General features: G+C 47.7%; 1 protein-coding gene across 4 annotated transcripts in view; it reads left to right on the top strand.

Moving 5' to 3' along the window:
• RNF157 (ring finger protein 157) overlaps window positions 1-18,440 on the top strand; it is a 77,456-nt gene that overhangs the window by 10,015 nt on the left and 49,001 nt on the right. For all 4 annotated transcript variants that reach the window (XM_019542639.1, XM_019542637.1, XM_019542640.1 and 1 more), the window contains exon 2: window positions 3,364-3,482. In XM_019542639.1, the coding sequence (XP_019398184.1) occupies window positions 3,364-3,482 (119 nt within the window). The remainder of the gene's footprint in view (window positions 1-3,363; window positions 3,483-18,440) is intronic.

Below are 18,440 nucleotides of genomic sequence, written 5' to 3'. Positions count from 1 at the left end.
ACATCCTGAGTGGGTCCTAGGGTGGGCCTGCATGGGACATGTTGAAGACTTGCTGCAGACCCCAACAGAGCCCCTGCTGGGGGCAGCAGAATGGAAGTCAATTTTGGACCTTAGTTTTTTAGTTTTTGATCTACACTTGTTGTGGCTTGGAGGGGGAGGACGCTGGAGAATACAGCTGGCTGAGAACTAGCAGAACACACTTCAGCTCTCTGCCATCCAGCCTGTCGAGCGTCAAGTTGCTAGCAGGTGGCAGTGACCTTTGTAACCAAGAAGACTATTCAGCTGCATCAGATTTGATTCTGATCCTGTGTCAGGCTTAATGCAGTCAGTTACAATAGCGCAACTCCTGACTGACGTCAGCGGTAGTGTTAGGACGGTGGCGCTCAAGTCAGATGACTTAGGTCAGATGAATGGCGCATGGCCAGATTGGGCCCCGCACAGCCCATGCCTGTTCCCTGTGGTCCAGGATCCCACACCCACCTGGCTGGGATCAGGCCCTGTGTTGCCCTGCCAGTACAATCCCACAGTCACATTGGACTGTGGGCATTTTCGCCTTCCTCTGTAGCTGGGGGCATGGCCTTCTACCTGGGATCTCTTGAGTGTATATTAACAGCCTTTAGAAAAGAAGGTCATTGGCTGCTGTGCTTCCCCTGCTTTACCCCTCACAGGTTAGGGTGTCCTGTCTTGTGTTGTGTCAGGGTTCACAGTCGTTTTACTAAGAGGTTAGATTATGGATTGATATAGGGTGGTTTGGATGGGGCTGATCCTGTCTCAGGCTGGGGGTTGACTAGATGAGCTTTGGGGGTCCCTTCCAGCTTGACTTCTGTGTGATTCTGTGACCAAGCTTGCAGGACCATGGATCTGGGGGACCCTCTGTAGACCAGATGACAAGGCACTGGGGACTGGATCTGGCCCATAGGGCTGGGGGCTGAACACCCCTGTTTTAGAATGAGACCCAACCTTTACAGCTGCCTCAATGTACTGTCGTCCCTTATCGGTGGCAGTTATGCTAGCAGTGTTCAGTGGCTCATCAGAGCAAAGCTGACTCAGATGCTGAACTCTGATTGCTTCCTCTCCTTCAGTTCCCCTTCTGGAGATATCCCTGTGTTTGTGTACATGCATGCATGTGCATATGTGTGTATGTGCATGCATGTGAGCTTCTAGTACCGTCCTCTCTAGCAGCCTTGGAAATTAAATAAAGCTTATTAAAAGGATTAGCATTTCTCTTCCTAATCCCAAAATGTCTCTGATCTGTGTCTGTCTGCTTGCTGGTGATTCTTCAGTTCAGCATCACGCTTGTCTTCCTTCATTGTTTGTTGGAGGCTCTCTGTTTCTGCCAGCCCACACCAGATCTAAGTGCGGTGGCTACAGCTTTGTTTGACCTAAAGGAGTGTGTCAGTGTTTTGGCTCAAAGGGCCAGTTCCTGAAATTGATTTCCCCTCAATCCAAAGGCTAGCCTGCTGCCTCTGTTGAGGATTTACCCAAGTAATGACTCAGACTCTTAAGTCAATTAGGTGCGCTTGAAAACAGTGCCCTCAGTAAAATCTGACTAGGGATCTTGGGGTCTGGCTCCTTTGGGATGAAGGAAGGCCCCCGCAGCCAGTGGCAAAGGAAATCAACTGACTCATCAAAGCAGTACCTTCAAAATCAACCCAGTTTGTAGGTGAGAAATCACCAGCCTGCCGAGCCAAAGATGCAAACGGGGGCTGATGAGATCAGCGTTTGCCAGGAGAGCCGGGGCTTGGTTTCATAGGAGAGCTGCAGTCATGATAAGTGGGCTGAATTGGGTCCCCTCTCTGCAGAAGGCAAGTGCAAGCTCTGGGCCCGTGGTTCTCTACCTTGTGAGACTTGAGGCGTTCATAGCATCTGGGAACTGAGCAGCACCCCATTTCAAAAGCTAATATTTTACAGTGCCTACCTCCTTGCGGAGGGGCTGGGCAGTGGGGACAGGGTGGTGGCCAGGCATGGATGACTCTGAGCCTGCACTCATCAATTCACACCTCACAGCACCATTCAAAAAAATCACTCAGCACCTCAGTTGAAAATCACTGGTCTAAGCAATATTTACACCTCACTTAAGTCCCTGATGGCATTAAATGACACCTAGCCTTTGTGCTGGGCTGTGGGCCACTGCATCTGACCCATCCATTCAGACTGATGCCTTTTTTTATTTCCCCTTCTGTGTTGCAGTGCATGCAATGGATATAGCTGTAAATCTGCAAGAGCCCAGTTTGTTTTGTTGCTGTGTCTTTTGCCTCTCTAGTTCCCTTAATTGCAGCTGAAATAAAACTAAATTAAACAAAGCCAAAAGGGGGGAAGCTTCCAGCAGGGTGACCGAGGGGCTCCTGTCCCTTTAAATGCAGGGAAAGAGAGCTGAGTGGCTTTGCTGAAATGACTGAACCATATGGGTCCTAGAGCAGCTTGGAAGCTGTCAGGTTCCCAGTGCTTTCCAGTGGGGGAGCTGAGCCTTTGTCTCACCATCAGCAATTAAGACTACCTGTCCATGCTGACTGTGTTGGCCTGACGCACCTTTCCTGATTTAGCAAGTGGTGGGAAAGCCATTAAGTAGGTTTTGCTGAGCTGTGGGTTTGTAGCTGGCTCTTCTTCAGGTAGGGGAGAGAGAGAGGTGGGAATATTTGGTGTCTCAAGCAGAGAGAGAACTGACCATGGGTTTGCTGGTGGGTGGGGTGTGCGTGGACTGATGGAGAATGATCAGACTGGTGTTAGTGCTCGAGGAAATACCTTGTTAATAGCCCCAGCTCCAGGGGACTTTTGTCTGTCTTTGCTGTCTTGTTTGGAGCAAGTGGAGAGCACTGCTCAGTTGCAAGGCTTGTTGGGGAAATGTCCTAAATAAGGTTCCCTACTCAAAGAGCTGTCAAAACGGTGATGGGATCAAGCCTTAAGTTTTCTTTAACTTAGTTCTGTCTGTCTAATCTGGGGCACATGGTAAGGTTTTCCCATTAAGAACAAATAGCTGGTGCCTCCCACCTTTGGGAGCAGCATGAAGCCCAGGTCTTGTTCACAAAATCACCCCTTAGTGATAGAGAAGCTTCTACCAGGTCTCACATGGGTTATGAATGTAAGCATTGGCTTCCTAGGTATCTCTAGTTGAGGGGATGCAAGCAAAGTGATGTTACAGACAAAGCAGAACTGGAGAGTCTTGATTCAGTGTGTTAATATTGCTACTTTCCCTGTGTGCAATGTGTCATTGCCTCAAGTGGTATCATGGGAATGAGTATCGGAGTTGAAAATGGCTGAGCTGCTTCTGGAGCTGGGTAGTAGATTGAATTACTGTAGTTTTTCTGTGCCGTTCAGTGCCTTTGACAGCTTCTGTATTCTTTTTTTCCCTGTCCTTCTTTCTAGGGAACTACTTTGCCAACCACTTCATCATGGGAGGTGAGAAGTTTGACTCAACGCATCCTGAGGGTTACCTCTTCGGAGAGAACAGTGACCTGAACTTCCTGGGGAACAGACCTGTAGCGGTAGGGGAGCCGTGCCTAATTCAGCTGTGTTTGCAGATAGTTGTAATAGAACTGGAGATTGTGAGATCATCAGAAAGTCAAAGGTGGGCCCAAGCCAAATGTCACAATGTGCTAGTGCGATTAAAGCACCCCAGACTCTGCTGTTACTGGTATCCAAGAGAGTGTTGTGGCTAGCACCGTGTCTAGCCACCTTTGATTCCCCAGCCTGAGTGGCCAAGTGCCCATTTACATCTGGGTCAACTGGGGACAGCCTTCAGCACAAGCCTAGGGTAGTATTCCAGCTCATGCTTCTAGCAGCTTGCAAGCTGCTCTGCTGCTGTGTGTAGGCATCTTGGGAGATATTGGGCTTAATTAATTGTCAGGTTCTTATGTCATACCACCATTGTGGCATCTGCTTCTGAGTTATCCCTCTCCACTCCAGATTTTGACCCAAATCTTACTGATGGTTGGAGGGTACATGGATCTGGTTGGAGGGTGCATGGATCTGGGTGTTTGGGCCAGTATGTTGTAAAGATGGGTGGGAGCAGGTGGCTGTACATATTTGCATCCAAATCTGAGCTTCCTCCAGGTCGGGTTTGTTGGCTGGTTTCAAACCCATCTCAACAGTTACGATACGTGTAAATGATACTTCCTGGGTGAAACCCTGGCCCCATTTTAAATCAGTGGCACAATGCTTGTTGACTATAATAGGACTAAGATTTCATCCTGTACCAGATGCTCCAGGCAGGTACGCCAGTGCCCTTCAAACTTGTGGCCTGCTGTCATTGGGTCTTAGAAAAATCTACCCTGCCATTGCATTGAGCCACATTGCACTGGGCTGTGGGGCAAATGGGACACAGATCTGAGCCCACCCATTCTTACCTGTGACCTGAGCTTGGGGTTGAACCCAGGCCTCCAAGGGAGGATAGACTGGTACCTTCACCTCTTTCCTGTACCAGATCTCCCATTTCTTCTCAAGTTCCCTGTGTGGCAAGCCCCATACATGGCCATCCAGCAGTGTCTGACATGTCTAGTTAGGATCAAGGGTGATTAAGATGTTTTTGCAGTCTGCACATTTCCAAAAGTTCGGCCCTTATCAGACCATCCATCTAGTTTACACGCCTCCATTCTCTGAATGGGTTGTCCTTGGGTCCCACGCTGTTTATTTTTCCTGTGATTGGCTGTGCCCATTCAGGTTAATGGAGTGCTGATGTTCTGTTAAGGCAGCTGTATTTTGCATATTGGGCTCCTTGTATTCCAGAGGTGAGACATGGACTGCACGGGACTCGTCCATCTCCACCAGTCCATTGCAGTGGGACTCAGTCTATTGCAGTGGGGCATCTCTGTTGTTACCTTTTGCTGGTAACATCATGTTTAGGAACCACCAAGATGCTGGGTGAGCTAAGTCATGGATCCTAATCCTGGGGGTCCTGACACCCTTCCCATGTCTCTGTTTCCAGCATGAAGGGTTGTGGCTAAATGGAGCAGAGGGTGGCAGGTCAAGACACTGGGGAAACCATTGACAATGGTGTTACATGGAAATGGAAACATTAACATCATGAACTGCATGCATAATCCCGCTGCTCTAATCCAAACTGCATTGTGTGCTTGATTTGTGCTGCTCACTAATTGGCTGTGTGAGTGTGAGAGAGAATTTTGCTGTTTATATGCATGAACGATTTTAGCACACCCTTAAATCCTGGCTTCTGATAATCGTTTTGCAGATTGATTGACAATCTGCCACCTTTCCATGTTGACTTTTGAATTTCCATTGGGAGATTGCTTTCTCCCACTTCCCCCTTTGGAATAGCAGCACCAGTTTGGAGTAGCACAAACTGCCTTTGAATTCGGTCGGTAATAGAGCAAAAGGCTCATTTTCCATGATGAAGTTGCTTTGTTTGTTGAATATTCAGTAGAGCTTCATAACACTGTACCTTAAAAAAGCAACTTGGAAAAAAATGCAGCTAAAGAGGAAGAACCTCTACCACATTCTACCAGATTGACTCTTGTTGCTGGGGCGCATGCTAATTTCTACAGTATTATTGTGAATCGCCTGCTGCATCTTGTTGCTTGGACGTGATGGTTATTTAACAGTTGGGAAGGAAAGTTCTGTGCGTTTCAGGTCAGATGAGCAGATCATATTGGGCTCTTTCTTGCTGGAATGAAGAGGGATACCGTGTGCATCGTGAATTACTTTCTTTTCCTGCCTGCACTTGATGGTTATGATCAGTTTTGCTTGCAAACTCCACCAGGACATGTTTATAACCTTACAAGACTTTTTTTAAGTCCACAGAACTGATTCTTTCACTTGCCTTGTTGTAATTCCTTTGGGTTCAGTTGCATTACTTCTGATGTGTGACTAAAAGAAATTGAGCCCATGAATTTGCCTGTCAACCAGAGACAATGCTGTTTTCTTTTAATTGGCCTCTCCTTGGGGACTCAAGGCAAAATCAGGCTCTTACCAGGCATGTAGAGGTTCTGAGACACCATGATGATGATCTTCATGTATAGGACCTGAATCATGATAGCCATTTAATAGGTGGTTATTCTTTCTGTCTTCCACTTGTTTGAAGAATAAATTACTATGATGAAGTAACAGAAGCAAGTTAAAAATAGAAGAGTTTCTGTCTTCCAAGCTTGCCCACAACTTGAGGTTTTTAATTGCATGTTACTCATATGAGCTCTTGTGTATGAAAGCTTAGGCATCTCTGATTCAGTTAGTCTATGAAGTGCATTACTACTCTGCCTTCTGCCTGACTTTAGACTAACAATGCTGCCTACCTCTCTCTGCCCATGTTGGGACATGTCACTTGCTTTGCTGGGTCTGACCAAACTGGTGGAGACTAATACAACGCTGGGCCACAACTGAGACAATTAAACAACCTTTAGGTTATAATGGAATCCTTGGGGCTTATGAATGACTTGGTTACAAAAGGAAAGTGAGTATGGGGACAACCCATGCAAACCAACATTGGAGGGTCCTGCTGAGGTACGAGTGACTTGATCAAGGTGAGGGCTGATGCTGCAGAGGATTGCAATGTGACTCTCCTGTTTGGAAGAAGGGACAGAGACCCCAGGGACTAGCCCCTATGCCGTGAGGGTCAGTGTGTAGAGCTTTCCTGTTATACATGGCTAAGGTTGCCATGTGCCATGCCAGAGCCATGCCAAGGCCTTCAGATTCCAGTCTATGTTGGGTAGTCCCCACAAAAAGCTCTTGGTTAGTATCAAGCCACTCCTGTCCCTCACCCTAGTATGAGTGAATACCACACCACAGCTCAGGATGAGACATTGCCCCAGCATGTCCCTCAAGGGGCCCCTCTTCAGCTATGAGCTTGTCCATATCCATGACCAAAATGGTCATTGCTTCGCTTTGTGTGGCCTTGACGTGCAAGAGAGACAGGATGGCTTTGTGGTGAGGGTAGAAACCCGGTATTCAGAAGATCAGGGCTCTGCTCCTGGGTCATTGCATGACTGGGGTCCAGTCACTTGGGACCCTGCAAAGTGCTGAGTCACGGTTGCCACTTCCTGAAGCTCCCCGTCTCTCTCGTGACCTTTTCTGCTGACTCCGCAAATCCATCTCAACATCCTCATCCTGGAAACCTACTGCTTCTTCATTGGCCAGCACTCTCATCTGTCTCGTAGCTCTGGCCTTTTCACTGTCTGGTAGAATTTTTCTATTCAGAGGAATTAGCATTAAGTGATATAGATCACAGAGCTTGCCATTCATCTTCTTGGAAAGGCCTTGCTTCCTTGTGTACGTGATGGCAGCTGTATTCTCCATTCTCTCCTGCAGTCAGATGGTCAAGATCTGTCTTAAATTAAATCCTTTTAAAACTCTTTCTAGTGCTATTCCTGTACATGATATAATGGCCCTGTTGACCAGAAGTAACTGAGATGGGGGCCCTGCGGCATTAGACATAGACTCACTGTCCCTGTCCCTGTCCCAAAGGCCTTGAAAGTTAACCCTTTGACCCTAAATATTGAAGAGATGGAGGGTAGGAGAAAGGAGATATTATCCCCATTTTATAGGTGGGTACAAACAACTTGTTGAAGGTCTCTAGGATGTTCTGTGGCAGGGCCAGAAACAGATCCCTGATCTCATGTGACCTGTTTTGGTCCATAATCCATGAAATCATCCTTCCCCCTGGTTAAAGCAGCTTGTTCTCTGCTTTCCCATATAGTATTACTTCTTAAATTGTTGATAGATCTGCAACTGGGTGATTTATGGCAAAAGGTTTTTATATTGTGAGACAGTAATAAAAAGGAGAGCGCCTACTTTTGCTAGAATCATCTACAGCTGTTTGCAGTATTCCCTCATGTCAGGAGTTATTCTTAATAATAGCCCAGGGGCTGGAGGACTCTTTGCCTTCTGTTCATCAGTCCCCCAGCAGGCTCTGTGGAAGTGAACGAATGAGCATGTAGTTTATAAAGCCATCAAGTTTGTCTTGCTCCCTTTTGCAGGGGCAGGGAGGGCTGAGTTCGATGCATGACAATGAAATCTAGAACTTTACCTTTAAGATTTTTTTTGCTTCCTCCATCCCTTGCATGCATTTTTTGCACCTGACAGATTCATGACCTTGGAGCTGCATATACTGCTTGCTGATGGCTTGGGAGGATTTCATTTTTGGCTTGTAATGTATTTAAAAGGTGCTAAAACTCTTGATATTTAGAGAGAAACAGCTGTTTAATAATTGCACAGCTCTTGCAGCTTGAGCTAAACAACATTTGCCATGTATCTGAGTTTGTTTGCATGGAGATGGTACGTTTTCATTGAAGCTCTTCTACTTCTCTTTTTAAAAAAAATAGTGGAATATAAATACCGGGCTTTTTGCTGTGGATTTCTACAAACTGGTGTGATAACACCTCTCCAATATCTTGCTGTATCTATCTGAATTGCCACTGAATTCCAATGCAGTGCAGCAGTGAGGGAGAAGGAAGCTTTTGCTGCTTATTAAAATCAGTAGGAGTCCCTTCACTACCCTCCTGCTCTAGCCATGAGCTCAAGGAATCCTCCTCCTGATTTGCAGTAAAACCCTATAAACTGCCCACCGGGCGTGATTCTTTGTACCGGGGGCCTTGGCTTCGTATTGTCTACACCAGCAGGGAAGGGAAACAAACAGCTTGAAAACAGCAGAAAGAATGAATACAGCATTACAAACAAAATTACATGGCTTATTCTTAATTAATGCTGGCCTCGAGCTGCAGAGCTCTGCTCTCCATTCAATTTTGCCAAGGTTCAGGGGGTGTTTAGACCTGGGGTATCCTTTTCCATTTGGCCTCTTTTTGTTAGCCATGAAGGCCTGCAATCAGGCCTGAGCTTCCTTTTGTGGGGCTGAGAATTTCATTTTGACCTGTGTCTTGCCCTTAGATGTGCTCTCAGGAGTAGGTAGTGCTGCTTGGAAGTAGAGAAAGATGCACTAAGTGGTCTCCTGAAGTCCCTTCTTGCTCTGCACATCGGTGATGGTTATTCTCCATAGCACTGTTGTTGTACAGATTATTCCCCCCAAAACCTTCTGCAAAGTAAATATGGTTATAGCCTCTGAGCTACAGCAGTAGGCTCAGAGATAAGATTTGGAGTAGAGAGATAGGAAGGAGATTCAGAGAAGAAGACTTCTGCATGAAGCATGAGTAGACTAGATAGAGGCAGCCAATGCCAACTAAACAGAGGGTGGTAGGCAGAAATACAGAGACAGGGGAGTGCAGTGATGGCTTAGTGGTTTGGCCTCTTGACTAGGATGTGGACTTGGCCCCATCTTTCTAGTGGGGTTGTGGGCATTCAAGTAGGGGTGTGTATGTTTTTAAGGTGTTTAAGTGTCTCCAGCCTAAATGTCTTATCCAGGCCTTAATGAACCCCATGCCTCAGATCCTAATTGCTGAAACACAGCCAGCAGCGCTATTTTGCAATGCTCACGGGCATGACAGCAGCACTGCATCCTAGTGAAGATGGAGTTGGTCCTGTGAAGAGTTTTGAAACCAGGGGCAGTGGTTTCGAACAGGATCCTGAAGGCAGGGGGAGCTGAATTCCTTTGGCCATGAAGTCTTTAGTAGCCAAAAGGAGCTATATGGGTTTTTTTTAATTCTTTAGGATGCTGTGTGCCCTGCAGTATTCTCTAGATTGCCACTGAAGCCCCTTCCTGCTGCCACCGTTTTACAGTCGAACATACCCAGAAGAGTTGAGACTTGGGGTGCTGCTGTCTTTGGTGTCCCCCTTCAGACTGCCTGGGACCTGGTGACTGGTTGATGGAAGAAATCCATGTATATAAGGTGTCCCAGCAAGGCTGGGCAGATGTACCCTACACCAAAGCCTGACCTTCTGGGCAGCCTGGACTTGGCATGGAGGCCCGAGCCAGTAGAAGCCAAGGGGTTAAGCCGTCTCTGTCTGCTTCTGTCATGAACTCCTCTATTGACAGGATAAACAGTTCCTTCATATCGGGAGAGGAAAGGAGGCTTGCAAAGAAGCCTGGCAACTTGACGCAGATTATTCTAGACAGGCTTTTGCTCTTTTTCTTCCCCCGCTACCTCCTCCTTTCCTTCAGGTCTCTGTGTTGGGATTTATTTATTTAAAGAACAGCCGCGAAGTGCCTGTGATCCTCTCCCAAGCCGGAGCTTGCCGCATTGCCAGGCAGCTCAGCGAAGCATTAAATGTCAGATGCTGTCACAACCCCCCCAGGACTCGTGAGACATGAATTGTGGGCAGTGCTCCCCTTGCCGGCCCTGGTCTATGAGGGACAGGCAGGAAGGCGGCTGCTGGCCTGACCTAACGGGGGAAGAAGGAGGCGGCGAACCTCTTGGTGGGATGTCAATGGAGACTAATTGATTTTTAAAAGGAAGGAACCTAGTTGTGTTTAAAACCATGTGTGAATATAGGTGGAATTCTTTCAGAAACCCACTCCACCAAACAGCCACCCTGCCTTATGCACCCGCTCATTGCACCACTTTTCACGGTGGCCCTGTAAGTGCCTTCCAAGGCAAAGGTGAGGAAGACGCCAAGGCTGATGGAAGGCCTCCTCAGTGGGTACGTTCACGAGGCCACTCCTCCCTTCACACTGTCAACCAGATGAAGCCATTCAAGCCAGTGGTGTCATTAAGATGACTTTTGGCCCAGGTATTGGGGTAGGAGATGCTAGGAAGCTACATGGACTTCCTGCTGCCATCCCTCATCTCTTCCATTGAATTCAGAGGCATGCCCTTGCCAGCAGCTTGCTTGAGCTCTGCTTGCTCCTGAAGGGGATTGGGAAGGTGGCCTTGGCACCATCCTGCAGCTGCATCAGGCGACGTAGGAGCAGACGGATGGCTCTAGATTACACCCTTTTTTTTCCCACTAAGCATCCAATGTGATGGGTTTTGGGCTCCCTTCTCCCAAGCTCACTGGCCCCAAGGTGAAGCATCACAGATGTGCTGAGCGGCAGTGTTGTAGCTCATTCGTTAAACCTCTGGGTTTAGCATCTTTCCCCTGCCAAGCATATTGAAGTTCAGTTTGTCTAATCTTTATGCACAACAGGCGTGAGGAGCCCGATTAAACCTTTCCATGCTGGGTTCAACAGCCTTCTTAAGGGTAACGTGGTTGATTTGTGGAAGGATGCACAGAGCTGTATGTGCTGAGCAGCTGTAAGGGCCCTGAGCTTCCACTTGAGAGAGCAAATGCAGTGGAAAGAAATGAATGGAAGGCGGAGGCTACAGGGATTCGCCCCTTCTGTGAAATGCTTCTCCTTGGCACATAAGTGACCCCAGTTTAGGTCTGTCTGTGCAGTGGACACTGAAGGTTAGTGTAGTGCTAGGGCTGTATGAGCCAGCCTTAACCTAGCTTGCTTTGGGGATGGTAACAGGTCAGCCATGGCAGCGTGGAAACTCGGTATAAGAGAATTTACTGTGCGTCTTAGGAAGTTTACTTAACAGGGTACCTCACTTAAGTATGTCTCCACTTCACCTTGGGCCCTTGCAGAGCCCAGTCATGAAGCTGATACATCACCTCTGATTTGTGGCTGGAAGATCTCCTAGCGGTTGCCCTTGGAGGGATCTCAAAGTACTTCAGTGCAGTAAAAGCCTCCCATGCACTGCCTAGGAGGCAAATAAGCATCATTCCCATTTGACAGGTGAGGAAATTAGGGACACAATCAGCCCTCCAGCAAGTCACTGGCAGGGTCAGGACCCCATGTTCCTACTCTAACAGCCACGCCACGCTGCAGCCCTAAAGGAGGGAGGTCATGTACGTCCCGCTTTTTCAGTCTTGTCAGCAGCCTGGAGGGTGGTAGGGAGCCGAGGTCAACAGAAGAGGTCTTGCCGGTCTTCGCGAGGACAGACCCGAACAAGAAACGTCAGGAGGCAGACAGGAAGCGTGAGACAGGAAGTGGAGGGCTAATGGAAACAAGCTGTTAACATTTACCAGGAAACTAAAAACCATTCAGAACACATTTCTTGCATTTCACTGCCAAATTAGCCACTGGCCTATTTTTACCGGCACAAAAAAATCACCAAAGATTTTGCGAGCATTTCATTGACCTGCCAAAAATAATGTTAAAACATGGTCAAAAGCGTGAGTGAAATTGGTCTCTCTAAAGCCCTTTTGTTAAGGGAGAGAGAAAGGGGAGGGCGTCCCTCTGAAAAGCCCCCTTGTGAGAGGCCAATTTATTTTGCAAAAGCTAAGGAAATTCCAGCTGTAGGTGCAAAGGGGCACCGACAAGCAGCTCGCCCTCTAACGCTTCCCTTTTTTGTTCCAGGACTCGCTGCTAGCTATTTCCCGTATGGCAAGTACTTCTGACATTTGTTGCGGCTTGACATAGTACTAGCCTCTCTATAGCACTAGCCCTTCATTTCGGGGAGCTTCACCCCGGAGGCCCAGGAAAGAGGGATATCAAAACTCGCCAAGATGGGCCCAGTCCTAAGCGTGGCTCTGAATGTATCTGACCTTCCCAAGAGCTCTGAGCTTGGCTGGTGCTATCTCTAGCTAGGGGCTGATTGAATATCCCTTTGTCATTGATATTTCATGCTCCTGCCTGAATTTTGTGGCTTAGGTTCAGTGCTACCAAGCGGAGATTTTTAACCCTTCATCACAGCTTTCTCTATTCTGTGCATTCCCTTGGGGGATTTTGCCCAATTAACATCTTGGATCTAAAGGCAAGAGAGTGGCCAAAGACATCCTGGCAGCCATCCATTGCTCCATTTCCTGGCAGAATCTTTGTCCTTTGTTTTCTCCCCTTCCTTGTTCCTTCTCGTGCTGTGCTCTGCTATCGTGACCTGCAGCAGTGGCCCAGTGACAGGCCCTGACTTGCCTGGGCCAGAGGAAGGGAAGCGAATAGACTGGAAACATCCCTCCCTGCTCAGAGAAGGCAGACCTTGCTTTACACCTCAAAGGTGCATTGGGGACGCTGCAGTCAGCCAGGCTTTGCTTTTCCATTTGTGTCCGTAACTGCCCGCTGTTTATTTACTTGCTAATCGTGCAGTTCTTGCCAGCAGGAAATTCGAGCCAGATAATTGCTCACTCGCCTACAAAAAAGCCCGCTTTGTGTCGTTCATCGGCATGTTGCTTGCTGTGCCGCCGCCTCGCTGCCGTTTGTCTCCGCAGCGCCCAAGGCTTTCGGATGCCTCGGCCTTTCTCAACAGCTCTTCACACACCGAGCAGACGGGCTTCGTCCTCACAGTGGCATGCAGGAGATTCTGCTCAGCGTGGCACTTTGTAACCCCCTCGCAGTGCCCAGGCCTCCTACCTAGGGATATTAGTGATTTATTATCAGCGCATCTTGCCTCCCTGCCTGTGAATCCAGGGAGATGGAAGGAGATCTCGCAGGTTGCTTTTCCACTTGCAAATCAGACAATTGTGGAGTAAGCAGCTGTCAGTCCCACTCTGAATAGAGCGACCACCCACTGTTTCTGGTACCAGTGTGCCACACATCTTGGGTTAGGCTTCTGGGGGATCTTATCTAGCACTCATTGGAGAGAACTTGGCTCAAACGTTCCTCTTAGCCTTGGCTGTTCACACGATTTTCCATGCATGATATCACTCATCCAGAACCACCTCTGGAGATGCTCCTCCCCTGCCTATTGACTGAGGATACAGCAGGTGTGAGGCACAATATTCACGGATGGGGCTCTGGATTGGGATTAGACATTTGACCGCATTTGATACCTGCTTGGACCACAGACTTCAGGCATGTCATTTAATATCCCTGGTCCTTCAGTACCACCTTTGTGAAATGGAAATAATGCTTGTTACCTCTCTAGGAGGTTGTGAAGTGAAATTGTGGTCTTGCTTATATAACCATAGCTCCTACAACACCTACCCATGGCCTAGGACCCCATCACGGTAGAGGTGCCCACAGACAATTAAAGGACAGTCCTTGACCCAAGAATATACAGTCCACATCTATGACTAGAGGAGACCAAGGGATACAGATGGACAAGTGTGGGGACTACAAGGCCTGTGTGAGATGAGGTTAGTCAGGGTCATGGTCTGGAGTCTCTGCACACATTGACCTAACTTTTTTTGTTTAGGAATCCTAGCAAAGGGGAGTTTTAATGAGGGCTTTGACAGTGGAGTGGCTTTGGGGGTGTTTATAGGGAGCTCCTGCCAAGGGTGGAAAGCTATGGAAGAAAGCGCAGAGATGCTTGTTTGAAGGGATAAGGGGCAGTGGCCACTGGCACCAGTGTGGTGTAGGCAGGAATATTACATGAAGCCAGAGAAAGGGATGATTTTGAGGCTCTCAGGTACTACAGGATGAGGGGACCACATGGGCACCCACATAGCAGCCATTAACCCACGGGCGAGCAATTATTTTGGGCGGAGGGCCGCTTACTGAGTTTTGGCAAGCCATCGAGGGCTGCATGACAGGCAGCCAGGGGCAGATAAATATTCATTTTCTAAATTTTTTAGGGGCCCCACGGGCCAGATAGAATGGCCTGGCGGGCCGCATCTGGCCCCTGAGCCGCATTCTGCCCACCCCTGCATTAACTAGTATCTTCATGCTGGGTCTGGAAGTAGGATGGATGCAGGGCTCCTCTGTTAAGCCTGTTAGATGTAGACTCCTGCTGAAGAGAGCATGTTTGGTAGCTCAGGAGATGTCTGTGGTTGGCCATGCTATTACTAGCAGAGGTAAGGCTGAGGTTTGGGGTGGGGAGGTGGAGGGCAGATACTGGCTCATCAGTGGTTCCTGATGGTAACAGACTTCTACTGGCTGAATGGAGTTTGAACATACGTTTGAGATGCTGTTTGTGCTCACGTCTGTCCTTCAAACAGTCTGGACCCAGTCCCATAAGCCATTTTAGAAGCTGTAACCTAGATGACCCAGGGAACCTAGGGCCAAAACATGCAAGATGGGTGCTCTCAATCCCTACTAAAGTCAATAGAGGCTAGAAGCACCCATGTATCACATCACTATGTGCATCGCTATTGTACTGCAATGCATAATAGCCGAGTCCTCAATGCCTGCCCAGCTAGGGATGAATGTAACCCATTCCTTTTGCTTTTTGACATACCCACTTTAACTCTATATGAGCTGCCACTGCATACTTGATGCAGGGCCCAGAAATCAATACCAATTTCCAGTTCCTTGCCCAGTCGGCAGGCTATGGTGCCTGATAAATGCAGCCTGGAAGAGGAGACCGAGGCAGTCAGAACTAGATTTACTACTGCAGTGTATTAGTGCTTAGCTGTAGTGCTGGCTTCTGGCTGCAGGGTCCTGCTCTTCTTCTCAGAGTTATACTTGGAGCCAGGAAAGAACTTTTCTTCTATGTCGGTATGGTGAAGACTGTGTATGGAGGGGGGGCTGGACTCAGCAACCTAGGAAGCCCCTGCCTTACATGTGGTGTTGCCAACAGTCATGATTTGCCTGGTGAGTTTTGCCGTTTGTTGCTTTTCTTAGCGCTCCAGCTGTTGGAGTGGGGAAATCCATGAAAATCTCCATTTTCATTCTGGTGGGGAGGGAATGTGCATTTCTAGCCTTCAAGGTTGCAGAATGCAAGTCCAGACCCACATTGCAGATCTGGCCTCCCTTTCAGTGATGTGTTAGACCAGTGGTGCTCACTCTTTTGTCCCTGTGGACTGGATTGGGCCCCGCACTGCCTCTGCCCAGGCCTGCACGCTCCAGTCAGGTCCTGCATCGCCCGCTCTGGTCCTGCATATGCTGATCAGGTCCCATACTGCCTCAGCCTGGCCTCACATGCCAAATTCGAGCCCACACACCTGGATTGGCCTCGTGCTGCCCTGCACATCTGATTAAGTGCGCAGGCCCATGCTACCCAGGCTGCAGGGCTCCCCACAGGCCTGGAAATATGACAGCAGAGGGTGACAATTCAGTCCCACTGGTTCCCCAGCGTCAAATTTTTGACACAGGTAGAGCCCCGTGGGCTGGATTACATGGGTCCATGGGCCAGGGGTTGAATAAACCTGTGCTGGACAAGCACTCAAGATCAGAATACCCATGAGTTCTGTGTGGGAGCTTCAAATGTGAACATAGATTCAAAATGGTGCAGCCTTGGCCTGTCTCTGAGGAAGCCTAACCTGGTGCAGGGTATGCAGAGGCAGGAAGGAGGAAGGGAACCTGGCCATGCATGTGTGCTCAACACTGACAGTGAGATGGAGGACTTGGAGGTGGGAGGATATGTCTGTAATGTTTCTACAGTGCCCTGAAGAGTACCGCTCACCCACCCTCTCCCACCCCACGCATCAAACCCAGCTGTGCAGTAGTGGAGCCCTTGGGTACTTCTGCCAATTGAGCACTGGGATCTGAGCCAGTTTCTACAGCTAATCACGCCGGTCTGTGATGGACAGAGAGAGCCCCAAGAGAAGGCGTCATGGGTGAGCTCCTTCATCTGAGTAACCATCTGGAGCTGATAGGGCAGCCGTAACTGTATACAAAGTCTTATCTTCCAAGGGTATAAGGGGTGCAAGCAGGGAAGAAAAACACACAAGCAGAGTTGCTGGAGGATTTGCTCTTGAGCCCCTAATCATGCTGCAGTGGGGCTGGTTTCACTCCAATGCCTACGTTAAACCAGGACAGGAGAAAGTTTCCTCAAGGACTCTTCACGAAGGCTTTGAAACCACATGTACATCTGCAGTCACCTCCGCCGTCCGGGCGCATACACTCACTCCCTGTCCTATCACTTGTTGTGTGTCACGAGAAGCCAGCGTGGGACCCCTCAGCCCTGGGGGAGCTGCCTGAGGCTTTCTCTCCCCTTCGGAAGTGAATGAAGAAGAACCACACAAGCACTCAGGAAAGGGTCAATGTGTCCACGTGGGAAGTTACTGCAGCACAGCCCTCACGCTTCAGTCTCGCACCTTCATCTCTTTCACACTCGCTTCCCTATGTAGGCGAAGCTGGAGCGGATCTTCTCACAGCTTCCCTGTCCCTCTGACAGTTGCAGACAGCTTTGCCTAGGGCTGAATTTTCAATTTCTGATTTGAAAGCCACAGCTTAATAGTTGGTTTTCGGTTTGTTGTTGTTTTAATGTGCTGAGTAATTACTGCACCAAAACCATGTCACCAAACCGATTGAGATAAAGGTCAATTTATAGGGAGCTCCTGCCAAGGGTGGATAAAGGTCGAGCCAATCTTTTCTTCGGACGGTTACCCACCATGCACTTGCGAGCAAAAGGATTGATCTCCTTAAATAAAGGAAAATGCAAAGCAGAGATTTTTTTTTTCCTTTCAAGAGTATTGTTCTGTTACAAATCCTTGATGCTCTAGAAATTCCCTGTTACTGCCATGCAGGTTGTCATTGGGCACCCCAGTGCTGCAGAAACACAAGGCCTTAGCACAGGAGTTGAAGGAGAATCTTTACTATTTAACAACCGTACAGGGCCTGGAAAACACAGCACATCATTTTATATAGGGTTAGTTAACGATCTTTCCTAGAAACACTTTTTCCCCCAATGAAAACTGAGTTTTCAACTAAAATAAAAAATAAAAAAACTTTTTTCATTCCAGAAAGCTTCCATTTGGGGAAAGTTGTGATATTTTGATGATTTTTTTTATGAGAAATTTGACCAGAAACAGAAGTAATTTTTTTAAAATCATATTTTTCTATGAGAATTTCCCATAACTTTCCACGTTGGGTTCCACCCTGTAGTGGGCAGGTGTAGTATTTGGCTCCACCCAAGATGTTAACTTGTGTCATAAGTAAATTTTTTGGAAAATGTTTATCAGAAGAATCATTAGGTGACAAAGGGGTAAGAACCATTTCTGGTTGAGCTATGACATTTTGTCAAATTTGAGCCATTGCCCAGAGTTGCATTTATTTCAGTGATGATTTTTCAGTAGGAAAAGAAAGATAATCTAGTGGCTTTGGATTGTCTTGCTTTTGTTTCAGGGAGGTAAAAACATTTAATTTTTACTGTATTTGGATCCATTGTGATTGGATTTTGCTATAAAAATATTTATTCTGTTATGCAATATTTGAATATTGTTTCAACATTGTTGAAGACTTAGGGATTCAGAATAATTTTTCTTCTCTACTTTTCTTCCACTTCAGGGTGGTTTCAGTACCATTGAAACAATAATGCGTGTTCTGTTTCATTCAGTACTTAGTCAACAGAACCCAGTGATTCAGGAGGGGTTTTTTTTCACTTTTATGTTCCAGCTCAGGATGAAAAAAAACGTTGAGAGTTAAGAGTTTCCTGGGGAACCAACAGTCTGGTTTTCAGCCTGCTTTATCATAAGCTGTAAGGTGCCTTTTCCCCCCTACTTCCCCAACCAGTTCTGTATCTTTTAGTTTTTGCCCATAATATGACTTGGCTAAATGTTGGATGCAGCAAAATATATTGTACTACAGAGGACAGGCTGCTTTCTGTTCTCTACACGATTCTGCTCTTCTTTAGACTTGTGGTGGTGTTGGGAGTGACTCTGTTATCGGAGAGGTTACATGGCTGTAAAGCTGGTGTAAATCACAGTCACACCTTGCCTCTGGCTACTCTTTCACAGGCCAGGATGCTATTCTCTTTTGAGTTCAGGACTTCAGGGCCAGGGCCAAATAGCGATCCATTCAAAGT

The sequence above is a fragment of the Crocodylus porosus genome, unplaced genomic scaffold (assembly GCF_001723895.1).
Source record: "Crocodylus porosus isolate Cpor-Errol unplaced genomic scaffold, CroPor_comp1, whole genome shotgun sequence".
Taxonomy (NCBI): domain Eukaryota; kingdom Metazoa; phylum Chordata; order Crocodylia; family Crocodylidae; genus Crocodylus; species Crocodylus porosus.
Note: the sequence above shows the minus strand (reverse complement) of the source record. Positions and strands in the feature narration are given on the sequence as shown.